This window comes from Phasianus colchicus, chromosome 24, assembly GCF_987193195.1.
Source record: "Phasianus colchicus chromosome 24, bPhaCol1.hap1.1, whole genome shotgun sequence".
In the NCBI taxonomy this organism is placed as follows: Eukaryota; Metazoa; Chordata; class Aves; order Galliformes; family Phasianidae; genus Phasianus; species Phasianus colchicus.
The window spans coordinates 356,527-379,604 of record NC_143459.1 but is presented as its reverse complement, the minus strand read 5'-3'; the positions used below and the strand labels follow the sequence as shown (position 1 = coordinate 379,604).

Genomic DNA, 23,078 nt, shown 5'->3' with positions numbered 1-23,078 from the left:
GTTGCTGAAGATAGCAGATACTGACCATTGTGCACAGACATTATTAACGCTGTGTGGGTGCTTCAGAATGGGCACCAATAGCAGGCGTATGCTATAGGGTTTGGTTTGTTGTATCGTCTCAAATCTGAGAAAAAATAGGGCAGCAAGGACAACTTTTAAGAATAGATTTTTGGTAGTTTAGAGCATGTACTGGTAGTTCTTGCTTTGCTGGGACTATTGCGTGAGTAGAGATGCAGGTTGTGATAGCTTTGTACGTTAGCAGGGTACGGAAAGGCTTTAGAGGTCAGATGGGAGTGAATTTGGGACTTAAGAAACAATGCAGTTCTAGCACGTGAAACATGTCTCTATTCTGTGTGCACTAGGTGTGAAGAAAGCAGAAATATTCTGTATAAATATGGCTTGTTCTTTTTCAGTGTGTGTTTATGTCAACAAGCATGGAAATTCTGGGCCTCACCTGGATAAGAAAAAGGTTCAGGAGCTTCCAGATCACTTTGGACCAGGTCCTGTCAACGTGGTACTTCAACAAGCTGTACAAGCTTGTGTGGATTGTGCCTATCAATCCAAAACAGTCTTTGGATTTCTGAAATCTGGCCATCATGGAGGGGAAATGATAACTGGTATGTGAAGATGTTTCTAATTTTTTTGTTTCTTCACTTGTTTGTGAACCTAGGGTAGGGAGAAAGAACTGAAGTAACCTGCAGTGAGATTCTATCACTTTTGTAACTCCTTAAGCATAGTCAAGAATGTATGTTTGTGAACTACTTTATTAAGATAGTCCTGGTGGAGTATACTTTATATCACTGGGAGTCCAGGATTTTCTGAACAGTTCTTAAATCAGAGTCTAGCAATAGCAAAGTTGAATTACATGTACACTGTACAGTTAGGTTGTTGGTAATAAGCAGAGCTTGTGCATCTCAACAGCTGCAGCTATACAAGCTATACATTTGTCAAGTAAGCTCAGTATGAGTGGAGTATCAGCTTTATTAATTCAAGTCATTCTCATAATCTTATCCATACATAATGTTTGTGTTCTTAATACCTTAACCAAGTGAGTGAAAAGTTTCCAGCTAATCTGTTTAGCTTCCAGGCAAGTGATTCCACATGTTAAATTTGCTGCTTCCTCCTTTCTCCCATTCCCTGGTCTCTTAGGTCAGTGTTCGTTCTCTTATGTCCTCTATTAAGGAATAGGTTTAGTTCTGCTACATATTAATGCCATGCCTACAGATAAATTATCCTTACATCTCAAACTGAATAGCTGCTGCTTGACATTTTTTTTTTCCTTCTAGGCTAGGAAGTCTCTGTATGGCAGTTAGCACATCAATTCATAATTCTATCACTGGCAGTAAAAAGACTTGGTGTTACTTTAATCTCCTTACATTAACACCAGGTGTGAAAGATGATTAGTGGAATACAGGTTTAATTAAATCCTTGTAAAAGATGTTGCTATCTAACAGTGTCTGTAACATAGCACCCTGACCTGCATATAGCAGAATTTCAGTAGTCCTTGCTTATGTGTCTGCACGAGTTTGTTCAAAAGATAGATGCTTCTTTTCTACTTTGTAATAGAAGTTTACTGGAACTGTGTAAGTATGGGTTTGAAACTTGTATTACTTTATTTTTTGCAAAACATATGAAATTTTATTATATTATTAATATAATAACATAGTTGTGCCTTGTTGTGCCTCATTCCAACAAGTCATTTTTTTTGGAACAAAATACACTGAGATGTGCTTTGCCAGTATTCTGATTGTTATTGTTCTAGAAGAAGGACTAAATTGTAGGCCAGTGGTGAATGTGGGCAATGATGGAATAGTTGAAAGTAATTATTTTACAAAGCAGATGTAAAAAAAAAAAAAAAAAAAATCTATCTAGTTCTGATATGTTTTCATTCAAAAATCCTATAGGAACAGGAATTACTATTGTAATTACTGCTAGATTCAAAGAAGTCAGCTCAGTAGTCCTAAGCTCAAGAAGCCTGTGGGCTGCTCCTGAAGCAGAGTGCTGGAGCTCTCTCAGGTGTTACAGAGCCACAAGGCCCTTGTGGGTTTCCTGTGTTTTTTAGCTCTTGTCTTCTCATCATCTTGTTGGATAGGTTGCTGAGAGGCTCACTGAGTGATAAGTCAAATCGTAAGTCATTTTATAAAAAATTTTTGAGGGATATATTTTGAGAAGAACAAAATGTGGCTAAGGTTAATGTAACGCATTAAAACTCTTTGAAAGGGTAGATAACAGCAGGACAAGGGGAAATGGTTTTAAGCTGAAGGAGGGAAGATTTAAGTTGGATGTCAGGGGGAAGTTCTTTACAGAGAGAGTGGTGAGGTGCTGGAACAGGCTGCTCAGAGAGGCTGTGGATGCCCCGTCGCTAGAGGTGTTCAAGGCCAGATTGGATGGGGCCCTGGGCAGCCTGGTCTAGCACTGAATGTGGAGGTTGGTGGCCCTGCATTGGCAGGGGGTTGGAGATTCATGATCCTTGAGGTCCCTTCCAACCCTGGCCATTCTGTGATTCTGTGAAAACCAACTGTGCAGTTGAATAGGAAGGTAGGGTGTAGACAGTAGAATTAAATGAGAAATTGCAGAATGAAATTGTGAGAATATTTTCTTGTAGAGTTTTTGTTTGAAAGTTGTTTTTTTTTTTTTTGTATAGTTGGTTTTTCTTTAAGACTGGCAAGAAAAACAATTGTCTGCATCAGAGATTAAGGAAAGAAATCTAAATCTTTTGTGATGAACTTTCATGGCAAGTATTGTATTTGCTATAGTAGAAAACTGCATGCTGGGACTTGGATGAAATAATCTTGCTACCATATGTGTGAATAATTAGTGGGTTCTTTTGGTTCAGCTGCCAGAGAAAATAATTGTTTTGAATGGAGTTGAATTTAGGATTTTTTCTTACTCAAAACAAAAGCACAAACCATTTTAATTTTGCTTGATGCATAAGGTTTCAATTCAAGCAAATGTAACCAAAGGGAAATTAAAGGCTTGATTAGCAAGCCCACTCATGGTGGTGGTGTCAGCCCCTTTTTTCTGCTTCTAGCTCTGAGTCTGTGTCATTTAGTGGGATGAAACAGACTGAGGTTCAGATAAACCTTCTCAAGCAGAGAATTAAATCAGTCTCTTGGGTGATTTTCTTCACTATCAGACAGACACATTTGTCTGATAGTTTAGTGCTCAGCCTTTCTCCTGGCTTGAGCTTGCTGTTTGAAACATACCTACACAATGAAAAGTAAAGAAATGAGAATGATTCTTCATCCCACGGGCTGGGGTTGCACAAACAAGCTCCATTCCCTGTTTATTTGTCATTTGAGGTTGAGGTTGTTGCACCTCAGAAGTGCTCCTTTTTATTTTCAGCCCTAGCATTTATCTTGGAAGTAAGAAGCTTATGTTGTTCCCAGGCAGAGCAGAGAGTTGAGCCTGTAGATCTGGATCCCACTCCTTTGCTTGGAGTTCCTATGGTTGCCCTCAGATGTTTGGAGTACAAGGGAGCTGTGTTTGCACTGAATCCTGTTTTCTTTTTTTTGTGGATTTTTCTCATGGTGTGACTTGGGGCATTCAGATGGCCTCAGATGTTTCTTGCTTTATCCTCCTGACAACTCTAAGATAATATTATTCTTTTCAGTGCTTCTTTTCAAAATGAGAAATTAAGATGTGGAGAACAAGTAATTTCCCTAGGGCCATGTAAGACTACCTGTGAGGCTATTATGAAGTTATTTGAATGTTTGCTGCAGCTGATAGTGCTACCTTGAAGTAAATACCAGGAGATCAGGCTGTGCTGGGTCTCACAGCCCATTTGCTCTCCAGAACTGGTTGAGCTCCTAGCAGAAATATGCCTCCCGAGACCTTTTCCCCAAACAGGAGGTAGAGAGCCTTGTGTCTGAGCCACATGTGAATCATTAGGTTTTCATTTAAACATTGGAGTCTGGAAAAAATGTGAATGGGCCGTGGAAACCCGTGGGTCCAGGATTTATCCCTGTGGTACTGACTCTTAAACTCTAGGCACCTGCACTGATCACCACACAATGAAAGCAAACGAGAGGTAGTGTGTTATTGTTGATGCTAGCTCGTGTACTTGCATTAACCCTAATCATAGGCTCACTTAACAGTATAAGTCAGTCACGCTTCTGATTTCCTAAGGAAGCATAAAATATGCTAGAGCTGGGGCGTTTTCTTTGTTTTTGCATGTAATATCTGTCTTCTTCTGTAACGCAATATGGGTATGCTTCTTATTTCAGACTTGTGAATAAAGGCTTTCTTGTAATTTTTGTGGGTTTTTGTTTTTTGTTTTTTTTTTGAAAATGCATCTGCCACTAACCAAATGTGATCCTTTAAGGCTCTGCTTACCATTTGGAAACTCAAAAACAGAAAGCTGCCTGAGAAGACAAATTGATGCATAAACCTGGTGTTCACACTGATTCTTTTCAACCCTAAGCATAATTTACAAGTTTGTTCCTGTTGTAGTGTCTTTCTAATTAGAAATAACCAAAGGATTCAGATAACGTAATTGTAATTATTTACCTATGTAGTGGTGGCATTTGCAACAGTAAGTTTTTTCGGAATCTCACCAAGTATCACAAAAAGGGAAAATTATCATTAACTACTACTACTATAGTACTACTATCATTCTAAATATTTAGGGAGCAAGGAAGGAAGTTAATAAGTTAAAGATGTTGGCCCATGTTCAGTCTCTTTGTAATCACTCATTCAAGTCCATTCTTGTGGTATCTCTGCCACCTAGATTTTTTAGAATTAAGTTGGAGTTTCATCACTGTAGCGTTGACAGCAGGATGGATTTCTCTAATGGTAAAATATCAAATGACAAGATGAGTTTCTGTAGTCAGAATTTCAGTGGTGATGCATGCCAGCATGCTATTGCAAGTAAGCTCAGTTCAGTTGCAAACTAAAAAAAAAAAAAAAAGTTTATTTTTTTTTCTCTCCAGCAAGTGCTGTAATGGATCTTTTCTTGGTTATCTCCTGCAAATAGGTGGTATAGAGGTACTGTTTTATAAGCAAACAACTGAAATTGCCCGTAAGATTTTGATGTTGAGAGAATAGATTTGTTATACTCGTTTAAAGCCAGTGTTATTTTCTGAAAATAAGTTCTCATAGAGCAAATTTAAAGTGGCATGGATCCAATGGAAGGTACAACCAGTTCTTTGGATATAAACGTGTTAAACACCAGAAAGATTGTTTATTCCTCTCATGTCTTGCATGTTTTAAATCAAAGCTGAATGTCTTCTCCTTTACTTGTTAGTGTTTTGCTATACTTCGTGATGCTCAGGGGCTGTTTGGCATCTTCTTCTTATTCGCAGCTTCCTTTGATGGGGAGAAGCATGCCATCAATCTTCCTTCTGTAAACAGTGCATCGTTTGTCGTACGTTTCTTGGAGAAACTCTGCCACAGTCTTCAATGCGATAATCTTTTCAGTAGCCTGCCTTTCAGCCCCTACATGGGGTGTGCACATAGTCCCACGGAGTACGATAGGAACAAACCAGGTACTATCAAACAGCTGTTGTTTACAAGTACTGATATTTTTGATAAGTGTGGTTACTTTATGAAATTTAACATTTTAATCTGCTTTGCTATAACTTTAATTGATTGAAATGAATACTCTTCAGTTCTTAGAGGATTCGTTCCAGAGCACAGGTGCTGTGGCAGGTTGGGATAGCTCATACCACATGTGCAGAAATCATTTTGTTCTGCTAACTCTTTCTTGTGGTCAAGTAGGAAACATATGTATTGTACCACTGGGTTACTAAAAGAACAGACTCAAAACTTCACGTTTTGCCTGTTCAATTTATGTTTGAATCATAAAATAACCTTGGAGAAAGATGCTTACTACCTTATAAGAAGGGGCTTGCTCTGAGAGATGATTCAGTTCAGCCTATCCTACAACATTAAATACTCTTTTCTTCCTTCTTTGTTCACCTTGCTCAGTGGCGGCTCCAAAATTTTAAATTCTGCAGCATACAGTCTAGTAGAGAAGGTGGGTTTTGCAGCTGGCTGCTTGTGACATTTTATGTGAGTTTTGGTACTCTGGGGGTATATAGAGGGAGAGGGAAATAACATGCTCAGGGTCTCCCATCAAATGGCTTGCAGTGCTGGTATTACGAGTCCCGGTCCAAGGGTTATCAGCGCCATAGCTGAGAAAACTTTGACATCAGTGCAGTTTCAGTCTTAGAGGTGCTGCTTTAGAAAATAAAGTATTGTGGTGGTTTTGGTATTTCGGTTTTTATTTGTTTTGTTTTGTTTTTTTCCAGTAGAGAAATTGTATTTGTTTCATTTCATCAAATAAAAGTCATTTGCTTTAATACTTTTCAGGAAAGTAGCCTAAATTTGGAAATTTGGATGATGATAGTATAAACTAAGCTGTTACTTCAGCTTTTGAAGTTTGTATTGAATGACCGATTCTATGTGAAATGGATTTGTTACCTGGTGAATGACTTGATGTATGTTTTTGCTTTTGTACTTTGACTTTCCCTGTGAGCATTTTTATACCATAATAAATTGGTGATATCTTTCCTTTTCACAGCAAAAGAAGAAATACACGAAAACGGAAGTGTTAAACGATACTTTCAGGACTCTCCACCATACACAGCTCCCCTTTCCCCTAAGCTTCCGAGGAGTGATGCTCATCCATCTGAAGGTGATTACATTGTGTTGTAATACATATGAGGATTACGTATGATTTTGGTATTTTTAGTCAAAAGGACTGAGTATAGTGTATTTCTGTGGTATGTCTATAGCCCTTGACAGCTGAGAATGGAGATATTTATTGATCAGTGGCATGGATTTTGTGCTTATGGACGATCTACTGCAAGTTCAAGAAGTCTTTCTCCTAAACATGTCAGTCTTTTTTGTGAAATCACTCAGGCAGATAGGTGACATTTGAAGCTTCCTGTATGGCTATTTAGTAGAAAAACAATTCCCTTGAAATGGATTAGGAGATAAATTGGAAGCAACTCTAATAACTCTTGGTTTGGGCTAATGACTGTAAGAGCAAGGATGTGTTTTGATGGTACAGTTTAACTGAATGTATGGCTAGCTGCCCCTAGAAGTTGCTCTGCTCCTGCTCTCCTTGCCTCCTTGTCCGTGTAGTGCATCCCAAGCCTCCCTGCCGATGAGGTGACGAGCTGACCCAGTGAAGCACAGAAAACATTTTGGCAAAGCTAGGAGACATCTGCAGTTAGCTTCTCTGCACTGACTCATCGTGGGCTCAGATGAGCACAGGAATGGGTTGGATAAAATGCAGCCGTGGCAGGGACCAGAGCAGCAGAGCCTCTCTGTGCAGCTGACTCCAGGACAAGGAAAGCTTTTGCCTGTGCCATGGCTGAGGTGCAGTAGCTCGTGCCGATTTGTAGTCTGCCTCAGATGTGAAGTGAAGCGTGTCAGCTTAAACCTCACAGAGAGACTTAGGAAAGAGTGGTTTTACTCTGCTTTTGCTACTTGTCAAACCATGGTAACTTGTTGATGTGACTCATCCCATCTGATACTTTCTATTGCTGTGGTATATTTGCATAATATTTCCAAAGGCTTTTGAGATTAGTCATTTGTTTCTCTTTTTTTTTTTTTTTTTTTTTTGAGTTACTGGGGTTTTGTCATTTAGCCTCAGTGTGGGCAGAATAATCTTTTTCTATGGAGAGTCATAAGGCCACACTTAAATCAGAAGAGGATATCAAATTAAAATGTTAAAGCTTATTAAAAATGGTTCTTCTTACAATTTAATATAAACACAATGTATTCACTTCAATGATGTAACTACAACAAATATAAAAATTGTCAATGCAGAGCTTTCTCTGTCTTAAATAGACCCTGGTTTAGGTCTAGAACATCTCTGCAATTAAATCAGATATTTCTAGTAAGCAACTGCGTGAATAGCTGTAAAACACATAATTCTACCTAAATTAAGTTGTTTAAATTGGAGATAAACAGATGTCTTAGACCTGCTTCTCTTATAAGAAATCTCCCTGTAAGTAAGTCGGCACGCGTGTTGTACCCTGATGAGCATTTTGATCCTGGAACCCTTTTATAGATGAAGTTGATGTATTTCTTCAAATTCATTTTAATATCAAAAATGGCAGAATGTTACAGCTAAAGGGATCCATAGCACTTTCACCTAACTAGTGGCAGTGGATGCAAAGCCAACAATTTCTGCACAGGATTATTAGAAAAATGAGTAAGGAGTCATGCCTGTTTCCATTTGCCAGCAGTGTGACAAGCTTGTTTGCTGATGGCACACCCATCATCCTTTGTTTACTTTTATGGGTCTTAATCTGAATTAATTGGTCACAAAAGCCGGGAAATATTTAAATTCTCGTTATTCTTTAGAAACAGAGAGAATTATGTATGTATATACTACAGTATATAGTATGTACGCATGCATGCATACATGTTTTCATATATACGCTATACTTATGCTTTCATACATATTTTATACGTATATACATACATACATGTATGCATGGCTTTGCAGGTTTTTGCAGGGAAATTACATCATTTTCAAAAGAAGCAAGGATGTCAAAATAAAAATATCTCATGAAGATAGACTACAATGAACCCCTACAACAACTCAGTATGATGTCCCAGAAAGCTGACACAGATGAAAAAATGTTTGAAACCTGGCAGTTACTCAAAGAAACTGCTTCAAGATTGTGAATGAACTATCTGTCCGCACAGAAAAGATAAGGAGTGTAGTACAAGACTAGCCTAGCTGTCACAAACCAGTCCAGGAGCGCAGGCAGGAGGGAAGCAAGCAGAATGGAGAAGTTAGGTTGAGTAACTCTGCAAAACTACAACACTACAGACCAATTGTGAAGGTAACCAGCAATAGTGTGAGAAGCGATGGCTTCAAGCTGCACAGGGAAAGTTCAGGTTGGATATTAGGAAATGTTTCTTCTCAGAAGGAGTGGTGAGGAAGTGGCACAGGCTGCCCAGGGAGGTGGTAGAGTCACCATCCCCGGAGGTGTTCAAGAAATGTATGGATGTGGCATTGAGGAACATGGTTAGTGGGTATGGTGTGATGGGGGATAGTGGGATTTCCACACATTGGGGGAAAAGGTATGAAAAAAGGAATGTGTCATTCGGTACTGCTGGGTTGAGGTGGGTGGTAACATTGAGGCAGATAGGAACACATAGGAAACGGGGAAATATGAGGTATTCTGTAGGGAAAAAAGAAAAAAAAGAAAAAAGAGATGTGCGATTATGTGCAGAAGAGAACAGTCTGTGGTTATATGAGTCACAGTCAGACTGTACACAAGGTGACAATATCAAAGTGCCACAATGAGAATGTCATACCACTTAAAAGGATGCGAGAAGACAATCAGAGACTCCACATGAAGTAGCTGTCTCTACACAGCTGTGGAGAAGCTCGGTAGCAGTGGTCTGATGGTCTGCAGAAAGTATGTAGGGCTGAAGAGGGAGAATCCTCTTGTTTGTGTTGGAATCCTGAGTCCGTGCACTGTTCAGGAGCTTTTATGTTCATCCAGACGCTAGATTACAACAGAGCAATGTTGTGAGGATGCTGAGCGTGTCTTTTGTCAGCGTGCAGATGTGTTGCAGTTGCTCACCATCTCTTCCTGTGAGAAGCAAGGTGTTTGCTTTGCACTGTTGCGAGCACCTCAGAGTTTGAGCTGTCCTTCACATGGTGTGTACAAGTAGAAGGAAAGTCAGTTATCTTGTAGGAGTTGTTCTGCTTCCTAACACGTTTATTTGTCATACATTTAATGGTGGTGTTCTAATTGGGACACAAAAAACCCACTATGATCTTGATGATGTACTTCTCCTGAAGGCTAAGAGCCTGACAGTAATTAAGTCATAGTTGCATAAATTTTACCTTTCTGGCTTTATAGTTTAGTTGTATTCTTGTGTATGAGAAAGTAAAACAAAGTCTCCATTATAACATATGCAGGTAGTGTATGTTTGCGTTTAAGCAATAATTAACTAATGAGGTGATAGAATGTGGAAGCAGCAAGAGGGAAGCATTTGCTTATGAGAATGGGGGTGAGAGGAGAGAGTTCTTAATGCTGTAATACATCTATGAAATGCCCTACAAATACTGTGATTAAGAACAGCAAGCAAATTTGCTTTTTCATCAGTGGAAAATAAATCTATAGTGAGATCTGCCTTCATTCGGTTATGCAGACAGCTTTATTTTTGGTCTCGAATTTTCCAATATGGGTTATTCTGTTCCTTGAAACTGTAGAAGCTTACAGTTGTCTGTGACTTCTGCAAATGTTACGGTCAGTTAAGCAGGAGGAAAATGTTTTGATTGGAAGAATCCTGCTGAAATTTCAAACTCAACACTTCTGTGTTTGTTGTAGCAATAAAATGTAAGAACTTCATTCTTAGGTGCCAGGTGGGTGCTCTGTGCTGTGTGTGCATTCTTTGTCAGTAGGGCAAAAAATACATGTGTAAACGTGCTCTAGTCTGTTTTCTTGTGAGGTTGAATGGCTGCCTTTAATAATTAGAACTGTACTGAATTTTTGTAATAGTCAGGATTGAGTTAGAAGATCGCTTTCTGACAGAATCTGCTTACAAAGATACTCTGTGTGTTTTATAAAGGCAAGCTGACGTTCTTAAAAGAAGAAATCTTTTACAGCGTGCAAGTTCTTTAAGATATGGTGATGCATTGTGGTTTAACCCAGCCGATCACTGAGCGTCACGTGGCTGTTCATTCACTGCCCCCATCTCAGTGAGATGGAGAGGAGAAATGAGGGAAAAAATGAGATAGAGAAAAAGAAAAGCATAATAATTATGGCATGTATATCTACATATACACACACATACTTGTAATCTAGATTTATAACAACGGATGCACAAGCAATTGCTCATCTCCTCTTGAGGTCTTGAAACAGTAAACGTTCGGTGCAGAAAGTCTATACCAAATTAACTTGAAAAACTGATGCTTTCCAGCTTCAGGTGAGACAATTATTCATTGATCTTTTGTACATTTCAAGTGTGCAAAAACTCACCTCTGGAAGACTGATATTTGTAGATAAAATTGATATGGCTTACTGGGCTCTGTTAGTGGCTCTTAGATGTAGTAAATTTGATGTTGTTAATGATCTTCTGCATATGGAAGTTCTACTTCTGCTGAATTTACCTGTCATTAACAGCTTGCTGCATTGTGAAATCATTAAATAGCAGCCTTTAACATATTTAACTCTGGTTTTTGAAAAGCTGAACTTCCTAATTGGGACTCATACATGTATGAACCCTTGGTGTCTGGTGCTGACTTGAGAATAAAACTTCAGTTATTACTTACAGGGCCTGCCTTACAGCATAAGATCACATGGCAGTGCCTTCTGCTTTCAGTATTTTACCAGTGCTGTGGTACAACCGGGTCTGGTTAATACCTGTTCAGATACAAGACAGAGTAAGGAAAATGTGTTTATTATTTCAGATCAGCCCTTTTTTACAAGGCATCGATTGCATACTTGGTGGTGAATGTTGGGTTCTATTGCAGATGTGATGCCATCCATGCAGTAATGGATGGAAATACATTAAAGGAGCAGCATAACAATTTATTTCACAGGGCAAAGGTCAAGAGAGTGCTGATTCCATATTACAAATCTAACAAAACTGAAGTGGCAGAAGCATTCTTTGAAGGCTTAAGCAGATGAGGGATGTTCAGTTTTCTGTTACAAAACCTAAATCAGAGAGCATTGAAATCTGTTGAATTTTGGAATAGTTGAGAGTAAGAATGTGAATTCTGTTTGTAAATTGTGATAAGTGTGCTGTTTTCCCTTTCCACCCTCCTTGCTCAGCTTCATTTTTGGGGCAAAAGTTCTAATTCATCAGTGTCGTTGAATTGCTGCACTTAACAGCGCTGACTGTGGTAATACAAGAATAATCACTTATGACTACATGGAGGCAGGAGAACACAGATAAACTAAGACTATAGCTATAACTTAATAACTTGTGAAATTTGTAGGTCCCTGTGTTCTTGCAGACAATACTTGAAAGAATTTTCAGTGTTGAGTGGAAGCAATCTGAAACTGGGTTGCACCAGTGTTCCAGTAGCTCTGTGCTTCACACGAGCTGCTGCAGGTAGGGGATCCTACAGCTCTTTGCTGGTTTCTTAGGTGTCCTGGCCTTTTCTCTTGACATCAGTGTGAAATTCTCTATAGGTTTTTGAAACAACCAATGTGTTTTGTGGCATCTGGACAACGAATTCAATATTTTAAGAAAGAGGTGTTTTGAGCATGTAATTGTTACTCAGTCATTTTGAATTAGCTGTTGTGACTACTGGTTAGCTAAGGCACTGTGGCTTTTAGCTTACATTCCATAAAATTATACTTTTTTTTTTTTATTAGCTTAGGCTAGTAGCTCTTAAATCCTGCAGTAACTTCTATAATCAACAGCCTTAGTCTGCTAGTTTTTAAAGTATCACCCAGCAATTTCTGTGTAAGGACAACGAACTCAAAATGGAGCAAAAATCATCTTTATTCTCTAACCTGTCCTGCATCTGCCTTCAAAAAAGAATCCTCAAGCAATTCTAGATAAGGATTCACAGCTGAAATTGCTTAGCTCATGGGAGGTTTCTCACATGCTGCATTGTGAGAATACTACATACTACATTGACCTTCAGTACTAACGTGGTTTGGACAGACTAATATACTATGGGCAGGTGATCTTGTGTGGATATTCTTACTGGTGGAGAGCATCTGCCTTAGCATGATTTTTCTATTGTCCGAGGACTGTAGAAGCTGTGTGCACTTAGAATCCTTTCATCAGCACTCAGATGATGCCATAAGTAGATCATATCCTATTGTGAACAGGATGAAAAAGGTTGAGGCTACTTAAACTTGAGGAACTCTGAGAAAAAGAGGTCTTGTTTTAATCTGTTTTTATAGGTTACATCTCTGGTGGTGATGGCACAGTGTTCTCTGACTTCTACTCCATGTTGTTTTCTCATGGCTTTTTCATAGAATCATAGAATGGCTTGGGTTGAAAAGGATGGTTCATATAAGAAATGGTGTTGCCAGCAGGAGCAGGGAGGTGCTCATTGCTTTCTTCTCAGCTCTGGTGAGGCCGTACCTCAAGTGCTGTGTTCAGTTTTGGGCCCCTCACTGCAGGAAAGACATCAAGGCACTGGAGCGTGTCCAGAGAAGGGCAACTAAACTGGTGAGGGGTCTGGGGCAGAGGCCTTATGGGGAGCAGCTGAAGGAACTGGAATTGTTAAGTCTGCAGCAGAGGAGGCTCAGGGGAGACCTTATTGCTCTCTACAGTTCCTGAAAGGAGGTTGTGGTGAGGTGGGGATTGATTTTTCTCCCAGATAGCAGTGATAGGAGGAGGGGGAATGACTTCAGGATTGGATTGGATATTAGGAAAAACAACTTCTTGGAAGGAGTGGTTGTGGCAGTGGCACAGGCTACCCAGTGAGGCAGTGGAGTTACCGTCCCTGGAGGTGTTTAAGAAACATGTCATTGTGGCATTGAGGGACGTGATACTCTGTGTGTTTTATAAAGGCAAGCTGACGTTCTTAAAAGAAGAAATCTTTTACAGCGTGCAAGTTCTTTAAGATATGGTGATGCATTGTGGTTTAACCCAGCAGATCACTGAGCGTCACGTGGCTGTTCATTCACTGCCCCCATCTCAGTGAGATGGAGAGGAGAAATGAGGGAAAAAATGAGATAGACACAGCCTGGCTGTTGGACTGCGGTGTGCTGCTCATCACTTTGGGATTACAAATTACTCAGCTGAGCAAGCATAACACACTGTATTCCCAAAATATGCTCTTTCCTCGTTCTGGAGGAGACAGTAAGAAATGGCTGGCTAGCCTCACCACACTTATGCATTCGTGTAGAGGGTAGACAATTCTTCTGGCTTACAGCTTAGTATTTACATTTTGTTTTCATGCTACATTTCTCCTGTTCCCTCCTTTTTCCTCTCAACTCGACCGCTGGCATTTTGCAGCATGACAACAGACAACTGGTCCCCTGGAGAGTCCCTTGTGCAGAGAGGCTTCAGGAATGCCAGGCTTCAGATCAAAAGCTCTAACTTCCTACCTGCATTGTTGTTCTCTGTGTTAAGGATGGAGACCTTTCTGTTTCCCAGTGTTAAGATGCATAGGCAATCTCTGACAAGTAATACATCACTGCTTCAGTGTTTGACCCTTTCCACCTCGTCTCATTCACAGCAGTGCCAAACCTTGGCAGTCTATCTCTTACGTTTGTGGTGATTCTATCCAGTGCTGTGTTGTCAAATAATTTCTCTTTCCAAACCTATTTTCTCGTCTTAGATCTATAAAGAGCACAGAAATTTTCTTTACCATGCCATAGACTTTAGAAGAAAAGAACTACAATTCTTAGTAGGTGTTGTGGAGAAGTTGGGCACTACTGTTCTTTGGAATAGTGTGTGTATTTTGATTGCTTACTATATAATTTGTTAATGTACTATTTAGTAAATATCCTCCTTATCCATCCATTACACTTTTATTGCATTGCACTTCTAAATCGAAGCTTTCCCTGGCAGCTTGGCAGATTTTTTTTTTTTCTTTGCTGCAGATCAGTGTTAGATACAAACTCTGTCCACATGATTATCCGGGTCTCTGTTACCTTAACCACCTTGACTAATCTCTTATATTCCTATTTTTTTTTATTCAGGGTAGAAAATGACGATGTAATATGTTCTCGTGCAAGAATAAATGGCGAAGGAAGAGGTGAAGAATTTTTTGCCAATTAATTGCTTCTTTTATTTCCATGTATTTTCATAACACATCAGAAGTGCCTTTCTAGCATACACCTCTTTTCTAGACCCCAGCCCAAACTAAATTGCAACATTTTCTTTTTTCTCAGCTGGGAGACACTGACTGATTTCTACATCCTTGTGCTATAAAATCTGTCTGTGTGGTATATAATAGGCTGCAAATAAGGTTGGCTTGGGAAAGAAGAAAGTTTTGCAAACTCAAGTGACTCAACTATATTGGTTTATTTGATACCTTGCATAGAGCATCAGTTTCTGAAAGTGTTTATGTAAGAATTTCAACCTCTTTGAGACAAGCTGGGAGAAAATCTAGATGCTCTGTAAAGTTGACAGCTAAATCTGAATCAGAATTGGTATAACAATGTATGCACAGTCCAAATAATTTATTGGAATTGTGGTAAACCCAGGTAATGGGAAGAATGTATGTGGGAAAGTAATCCAAATACCTCTTCTGTGATTCCTAAAATTTAGAAGGGTCATGAATTGATTATATATAGCTCATTGCTTTCCTGCTCCTTTTCAACTGTAAGTGGGTTCCTTTTCAAGTCATTTGTCTTCCCCTCCGTTGCTGAAGTAGCTGTAAACGCAGGCAGTTTCTGATCATCCCTTCCCAGGCTTCATCATCTTTGCAGTGTGTAGTACTTCTGTAATGAGGAGCTACATGCACTCAATAGTATGATAAATGATAGTGGAAAGGTTTGGCATACTACTTAAACAACATTAAATACTTTATTTTTTTTTCTCAAAACAGAAAAAAGTCTTACCAGAGCAACTGACTACTGCACCACCTTCTCCTCTTTCTTCTCCTGATGGGGACAGTGGCACTACGCAGATACTTAAAGATGGAATTAGTTTGTCTGGTGCAACTGCAGCAGTTATATCCACAGGTAAAAGAAAAAAAATAATGATATTTTTAGTGTGAAATGACTTCAATTTCAAGAAAATTAGTAGTGTCTTCTTATGGAAATGTGCTGCGAACTTACTCACCTACTACGTTTTTTTAAAAAGATGTTTGTAGGTGCCAGTGTTACTTTGTAGAACTGGTATTTTGATGCCTGCATTAAAACAAGAAGTGCTGGGGCACAGAGACTTTGAACACATCTGCTAAACCTGTCAGTTTTGCTCTGTCTGAAGGAGGAAACTGTACAATTGTTTCATTTCTGTCTCATTCTCTGATGTATGAAATGGGATTTGATGTAGCTAAAAGCTCGTATGATATTTTGCTTTCATGCACGCTTGACTTTAATAACACAAAATGGAGATTTTGTCTCTCTTCAGTGTTCTATTAAAAAAGCAAGTCCATTTAAACCAAGTAAAAGCAATCAGGGGAAATATCTCCCTTATTTTTAAACAAGCAAACTTAAGAGAAAATGTAATGAAATGTATCTTAAAAAGCATTGGCAAAACAAAAATAAGCCACTTAATGAGCTGGCTTGTTGAGGGGCTTGTAACTCTGTAATGAAACAATTTGTAGGTTGTCAATTGAAAGCTCAGATCTTTCTAAAAAAGCCCATAAGTTATGTTAAATGTCAAAAGTATCCCAAACAAAACTAAAAACTGTTTTTACAATAGAAGTTGTCAGGCTCTTCTCCATTCCAACTTCAATGATGGATGAGGGGAAAATACCTATGTGTTTCCTAGGAAAATAAACCTTTCAGCTGTTATTGAGGTCAGACAGAAGATGTCATGAAAGCTCTTTTTGCTGATTTGTATCTTTGTTTATTCATACAAAGCGGCTTCCTCCAATTTGCAGACATCAGAGACTAAGCAGATAGGCATGAAGACACAAGATCAGTGAAGCACTTCATAGAAATGTTTCATTTTTAAAATCTATGCTTCTAACTAAGCCAGAATGGTACTACAGCTGAGAAAATGCAGCAGTCTTTTCTATTACGTATCACTTAGATTGTCTGCTTAGTCACCACAGATTTAACCTGTACTAATGTCTTTGTGCATTCCTGGTCATGTGATAGTCAAGACCAAAAAGAAGAAAGAAAAACCCTTCAGTTACAGCTTTTCTCCATATTTTTCTGCCTTGTTGTTCCTTTTGAAAGATAGTTTTTCATTGTCTCTGTTTTCAGTAGTCCTATTTGATTACTTTCATGATAAGCCTTAAACCACTTTGCACAGTTTCCAGGTAAGTACTGTTCTTTTGTTTAGCACTGAAAGTCAAACTGTAGTGTGGAAATCATACATGCATGGTTGCTGAAGATAGCAGATACTGACCATTGTGCACAGACATTATTAACGCTGTGTGGGTGCTTCAGAATGGGCACCAATAGCAGGCGTATGCTATAGGGTTTGGTTTGTTGTATCGTCTCAAATCTGAGAAAAAATAGGGCAGCAAGGACAACTTTTAAGAATAGATTTTTGGTAGTTTAGAGCATGTACTGGTAGTTCTTGCTTTGCTGGGACTATTGCGTGAGTAGAGATGCAGGTTGTGATAGCTTTGTACGTTAGCAGGGTACGGAAAGGCTTTAGAGGTCAGATGGGAGTGAATTTGGGACTTAAGAAACAATGCAGTTCTAGCACGTGAAACATGTCTCTATTCTGTGTGCACTAGGTGTGAAGAAAGCAGAAATATTCTGTATAAATATGGCTTGTTCTTTTTCAGTGTGTGTTTATGTCAACAAGCATGGAAATTCTGGGCCTCACCTGGATAAGAAAAAGGTTCAGGAGCTTCCAGATCACTTTGGACCAGGTCCTGTCAACGTGGTACTTCAACAAGCTGTACAAGCTTGTGTGGATTGTGCCTATCAATCCAAAACAGTCTTTGGATTTCTGAAATCTGGCCATCATGGAGGGGAAATGATAACTGGTATGTGAAGATGTTTCTAATTTTTTTGTTTCTTCACTTGTTTGTGAACCTAGGGTAGGGAGAAAGAACTGAAGTAACCTGCAGTGAGATTCTATCACTTTTGTAACTCCTTAAGCATAGTCAAGAATGTATGTTTGTGAACTACTTTATTAAGATAGTCCTGGTGGAGTATACTTTATATCACTGGGAGTCCAGGATTTTCTGAACAGTTCTTAAATCAGAGTCTAGCAATAGCAAAGTTGAATTACATGTACACTGTACAGTTAGGTTGTTGGTAATAAGCAGAGCTTGTGCATCTCAACAGCTGCAGCTATACAAGCTATACATTTGTCAAGTAAGCTCAGTATGAGTGGAGTATCAGCTTTATTAATTCAAGTCATTCTCATAATCTTATCCATACATAATGTTTGTGTTCTTAATACCTTAACCAAGTGAGTGAAAAGTTTCCAGCTAATCTGTTTAGCTTCCAGGCAAGTGATTCCACATGTTAAATTTGCTGCTTCCTCCTTTCTCCCATTCCCTGGTCTCTTAGGTCAGTGTTCGTTCTCTTATGTCCTCTATTAAGGAATAGGTTTAGTTCTGCTACATATTAATGCCATGCCTACAGATAAATTATCCTTACATCTCAAACTGAATAGCTGCTGCTTGACATTTTTTTTTTCCTTCTAGGCTAGGAAGTCTCTGTATGGCAGTTAGCACATCAATTCATAATTCTATCACTGGCAGTAAAAAGACTTGGTGTTACTTTAATCTCCTTACATTAACACCAGGTGTGAAAGATGATTAGTGGAATACAGGTTTAATTAAATCCTTGTAAAAGATGTTGCTATCTAACAGTGTCTGTAACATAGCACCCTGACCTGCATATAGCAGAATTTCAGTAGTCCTTGCTTATGTGTCTGCACGAGTTTGTTCAAAAGATAGATGCTTCTTTTCTACTTTGTAATAGAAGTTTACTGGAACTGTGTAAGTATGGGTTTGAAACTTGTATTACTTTATTTTTTGCAAAACATATGAAATTTTATTATATTATTAATATAATAACATAGTTGTGCCTTGTTGTGCCTCATTCCAACAAGTCATTTTTTTTGGAACAAAATACACTGAGATGTGCTTTGCCAGTATTCTGATTGTTATTGTTCTAGAAGAAGGACTAAATTGTAGGCCAGTGGTGAATGTGGGCAATGATGGAATAGTTGAAAGTAATTATTTTACAAAGCAGATGTAAAAAAAAAAAAAAAAAAAAATCTATCTAGTTCTGATATGTTTTCATTCAAAAATCCTATAGGAACAGGAATTACTATTGTAATTACTGCTAGATTCAAAGAAGTCAGCTCAGTAGTCCTAAGCTCAAGAAGCCTGTGGGCTGCTCCTGAAGCAGAGTGCTGGAGCTCTCTCAGGTGTTACAGAGCCACAAGGCCCTTGTGGGTTTCCTGTGTTTTTTAGCTCTTGTCTTCTCATCATCTTGTTGGATAGGTTGCTGAGAGGCTCACTGAGTGATAAGTCAAATCGTAAGTCATTTTATAAAAAATTTTTGAGGGATATATTTTGAGAAGAACAAAATGTGGCTAAGGTTAATGTAACGCATTAAAACTCTTTGAAAGGGTAGATAACAGCAGGACAAGGGGAAATGGTTTTAAGCTGAAGGAGGGAAGATTTAAGTTGGATGTCAGGGGGAAGTTCTTTACAGAGAGAGTGGTGAGGTGCTGGAACAGGCTGCTCAGAGAGGCTGTGGATGCCCCGTCGCTAGAGGTGTTCAAGGCCAGATTGGATGGGGCCCTGGGCAGCCTGGTCTAGCACTGAATGTGGAGGTTGGTGGCCCTGCATTGGCAGGGGGTTGGAGATTCATGATCCTTGAGGTCCCTTCCAACCCTGGCCATTCTGTGATTCTGTGAAAACCAACTGTGCAGTTGAATAGGAAGGTAGGGTGTAGACAGTAGAATTAAATGAGAAATTGCAGAATGAAATTGTGAGAATATTTTCTTGTAGAGTTTTTGTTTGAAAGTTGTTTTTTTTTTTTTGTATAGTTGGTTTTTCTTTAAGACTGGCAAGAAAAACAATTGTCTGCATCAGAGATTAAGGAAAGAAATCTAAATCTTTTGTGATGAACTTTCATGGCAAGTATTGTATTTGCTATAGTAGAAAACTGCATGCTGGGACTTGGATGAAATAATCTTGCTACCATATGTGTGAATAATTAGTGGGTTCTTTTGGTTCAGCTGCCAGAGAAAATAATTGTTTTGAATGGAGTTGAATTTAGGATTTTTTCTTACTCAAAACAAAAGCACAAACCATTTTAATTTTGCTTGATGCATAAGGTTTCAATTCAAGCAAATGTAACCAAAGGGAAATTAAAGGCTTGATTAGCAAGCCCACTCATGGTGGTGGTGTCAGCCCCTTTTTTCTGCTTCTAGCTCTGAGTCTGTGTCATTTAGTGGGATGAAACAGACTGAGGTTCAGATAAACCTTCTCAAGCAGAGAATTAAATCAGTCTCTTGGGTGATTTTCTTCACTATCAGACAGACACATTTGTCTGATAGTTTAGTGCTCAGCCTTTCTCCTGGCTTGAGCTTGCTGTTTGAAACATACCTACACAATGAAAAGTAAAGAAATGAGAATGATTCTTCATCCCACGGGCTGGGGTTGCACAAACAAGCTCCATTCCCTGTTTATTTGTCATTTGAGGTTGAGGTTGTTGCACCTCAGAAGTGCTCCTTTTTATTTTCAGCCCTAGCATTTATCTTGGAAGTAAGAAGCTTATGTTGTTCCCAGGCAGAGCAGAGAGTTGAGCCTGTAGATCTGGATCCCACTCCTTTGCTTGGAGTTCCTATGGTTGCCCTCAGATGTTTGGAGTACAAGGGAGCTGTGTTTGCACTGAATCCTGTTTTCTTTTTTTTGTGGATTTTTCTCATGGTGTGACTTGGGGCATTCAGATGGCCTCAGATGTTTCTTGCTTTATCCTCCTGACAACTCTAAGATAATATTATTCTTTTCAGTGCTTCTTTTCAAAATGAGAAATTAAGATGTGGAGAACAAGTAATTTCCCTAGGGCCATGTAAGACTACCTGTGAGGCTATTATGAAGTTATTTGAATGTTTGCTGCAGCTGATAGTGCTACCTTGAAGTAAATACCAGGAGATCAGGCTGTGCTGGGTCTCACAGCCCATTTGCTCTCCAGAACTGGTTGAGCTCCTAGCAGAAATATGCCTCCCGAGACCTTTTCCCCAAACAGGAGGTAGAGAGCCTTGTGTCTGAGCCACATGTGAATCATTAGGTTTTCATTTAAACATTGGAGTCTGGAAAAAATGTGAATGGGCCGTGGAAACCCGTGGGTCCAGGATTTATCCCTGTGGTACTGACTCTTAAACTCTAGGCACCTGCACTGATCACCACACAATGAAAGCAAACGAGAGGTAGTGTGTTATTGTTGATGCTAGCTCGTGTACTTGCATTAACCCTAATCATAGGCTCACTTAACAGTATAAGTCAGTCACGCTTCTGATTTCCTAAGGAAGCATAAAATATGCTAGAGCTGGGGCGTTTTCTTTGTTTTTGCATGTAATATCTGTCTTCTTCTGTAACGCAATATGGGTATGCTTCTTATTTCAGACTTGTGAATAAAGGCTTTCTTGTAATTTTTGTGGGTTTTTGTTTTTTGTTTTTTTTTTGAAAATGCATCTGCCACTAACCAAATGTGATCCTTTAAGGCTCTGCTTACCATTTGGAAACTCAAAAACAGAAAGCTGCCTGAGAAGACAAATTGATGCATAAACCTGGTGTTCACACTGATTCTTTTCAACCCTAAGCATAATTTACAAGTTTGTTCCTGTTGTAGTGTCTTTCTAATTAGAAATAACCAAAGGATTCAGATAACGTAATTGTAATTATTTACCTATGTAGTGGTGGCATTTGCAACAGTAAGTTTTTTCGGAATCTCACCAAGTATCACAAAAAGGGAAAATTATCATTAACTACTACTACTATAGTACTACTATCATTCTAAATATTTAGGGAGCAAGGAAGGAAGTTAATAAGTTAAAGATGTTGGCCCATGTTCAGTCTCTTTGTAATCACTCATTCAAGTCCATTCTTGTGGTATCTCTGCCACCTAGATTTTTTAGAATTAAGTTGGAGTTTCATCACTGTAGCGTTGACAGCAGGATGGATTTCTCTAATGGTAAAATATCAAATGACAAGATGAGTTTCTGTAGTCAAAATTTCAGTGGTGATGCATGCCAGCATGCTATTGCAAGTAAGCTCAGTTCAGTTGCAAACTAAAAAAAAAAAAAAAAAAGTTTATTTTTTTTTCTCTCCAGCAAGTGCTGTAATGGATCTTTTCTTGGTTATCTCCTGCAAATAGGTGGTATAGAGGTACTGTTTTATAAGCAAACAACTGAAATTGCCCGTAAGATTTTGATGTTGAGAGAATAGATTTGTTATACTCGTTTAAAGCCAGTGTTATTTTCTGAAAATAAGTTCTCATAGAGCAAATTTAAAGTGGCATGGATCCAATGGAAGGTACAACCAGTTCTTTGGATATAAACGTGTTAAACACCAGAAAGATTGTTTATTCCTCTCATGTCTTGCATGTTTTAAATCAAAGCTGAATGTCTTCTCCTTTACTTGTTAGTGTTTTGCTATACTTCGTGATGCTCAGGGGCTGTTTGGCATCTTCTTCTTATTCGCAGCTTCCTTTGATGGGGAGAAGCATGCCATCAATCTTCCTTCTGTAAACAGTGCATCGTTTGTCGTACGTTTCTTGGAGAAACTCTGCCACAGTCTTCAATGCGATAATCTTTTCAGTAGCCTGCCTTTCAGCCCCTACATGGGGTGTGCACATAGTCCCACGGAGTACGATAGGAACAAACCAGGTACTATCAAACAGCTGTTGTTTACAAGTACTGATATTTTTGATAAGTGTGGTTACTTTATGAAATTTAACATTTTAATCTGCTTTGCTATAACTTTAATTGATTGAAATGAATACTCTTCAGTTCTTAGAGGATTCGTTCCAGATCACAGGTGCTGTGGCAGGTTGGGATAGCTCATACCACATGTGCAGAAATCATTTTGTTCTGTGAACTCTTTCTTGTGGTCAAGTAGGAAACATATGTATTGTACCACTGGGTTACTAAAAGAACAGACTCAAAACTTCACGTTTTGCCTGTTCAATTTATGTTTGAATCATAAAATAACCTTGGAGAAAGATGCTTACTACCTTATAAGAAGGGGCTTGCTCTGAGAGATGATTCAGTTCAGCCTATCCTACAACATTAAATACTCTTTTCTTCCTTCTTTGTTCACCTTGCTCAGTGGCGGCTCCAAAATTTTAAATTCTGCAGCATACAGTCTAGTAGAGAAGGTGGGTTTTGCAGCTGGCTGCTTGTGACATTTTATGTGAGTTTTGGTACTCTGGGGGTATATAGAGGGAGAGGGAAATAACATGCTCAGGGTCTCCCATCAAATGGCTTGCAGTGCTGGTATTACGAGTCCCGGTCCAAGGGTTATCAGCGCCATAGCTGAGAAAACTTTGACATCAGTGCAGTTTCAGTCTTAGAGGTGC

At 38.9% G+C, this 23,078-nt stretch overlaps 1 protein-coding gene across 1 annotated transcript in view; it reads left to right on the top strand.

The window, feature by feature from the left end:
• The window catches only part of LOC149915080 (uncharacterized), a 59,585-nt gene that overhangs the window by 17,739 nt on the left and 18,768 nt on the right, over positions 1-23,078 (top strand). The window contains exons 4-8 of the mRNA XM_090123777.1: positions 414-617; positions 5,304-5,486; positions 6,524-6,637; positions 17,312-17,515; positions 22,204-22,386. Of these exons, the coding sequence (XP_089979903.1) occupies positions 414-617; positions 5,304-5,486; positions 6,524-6,637; positions 17,312-17,515; positions 22,204-22,386 (888 nt within the window). The remainder of the gene's footprint in view (positions 1-413; positions 618-5,303; positions 5,487-6,523; positions 6,638-17,311; positions 17,516-22,203; positions 22,387-23,078) is intronic.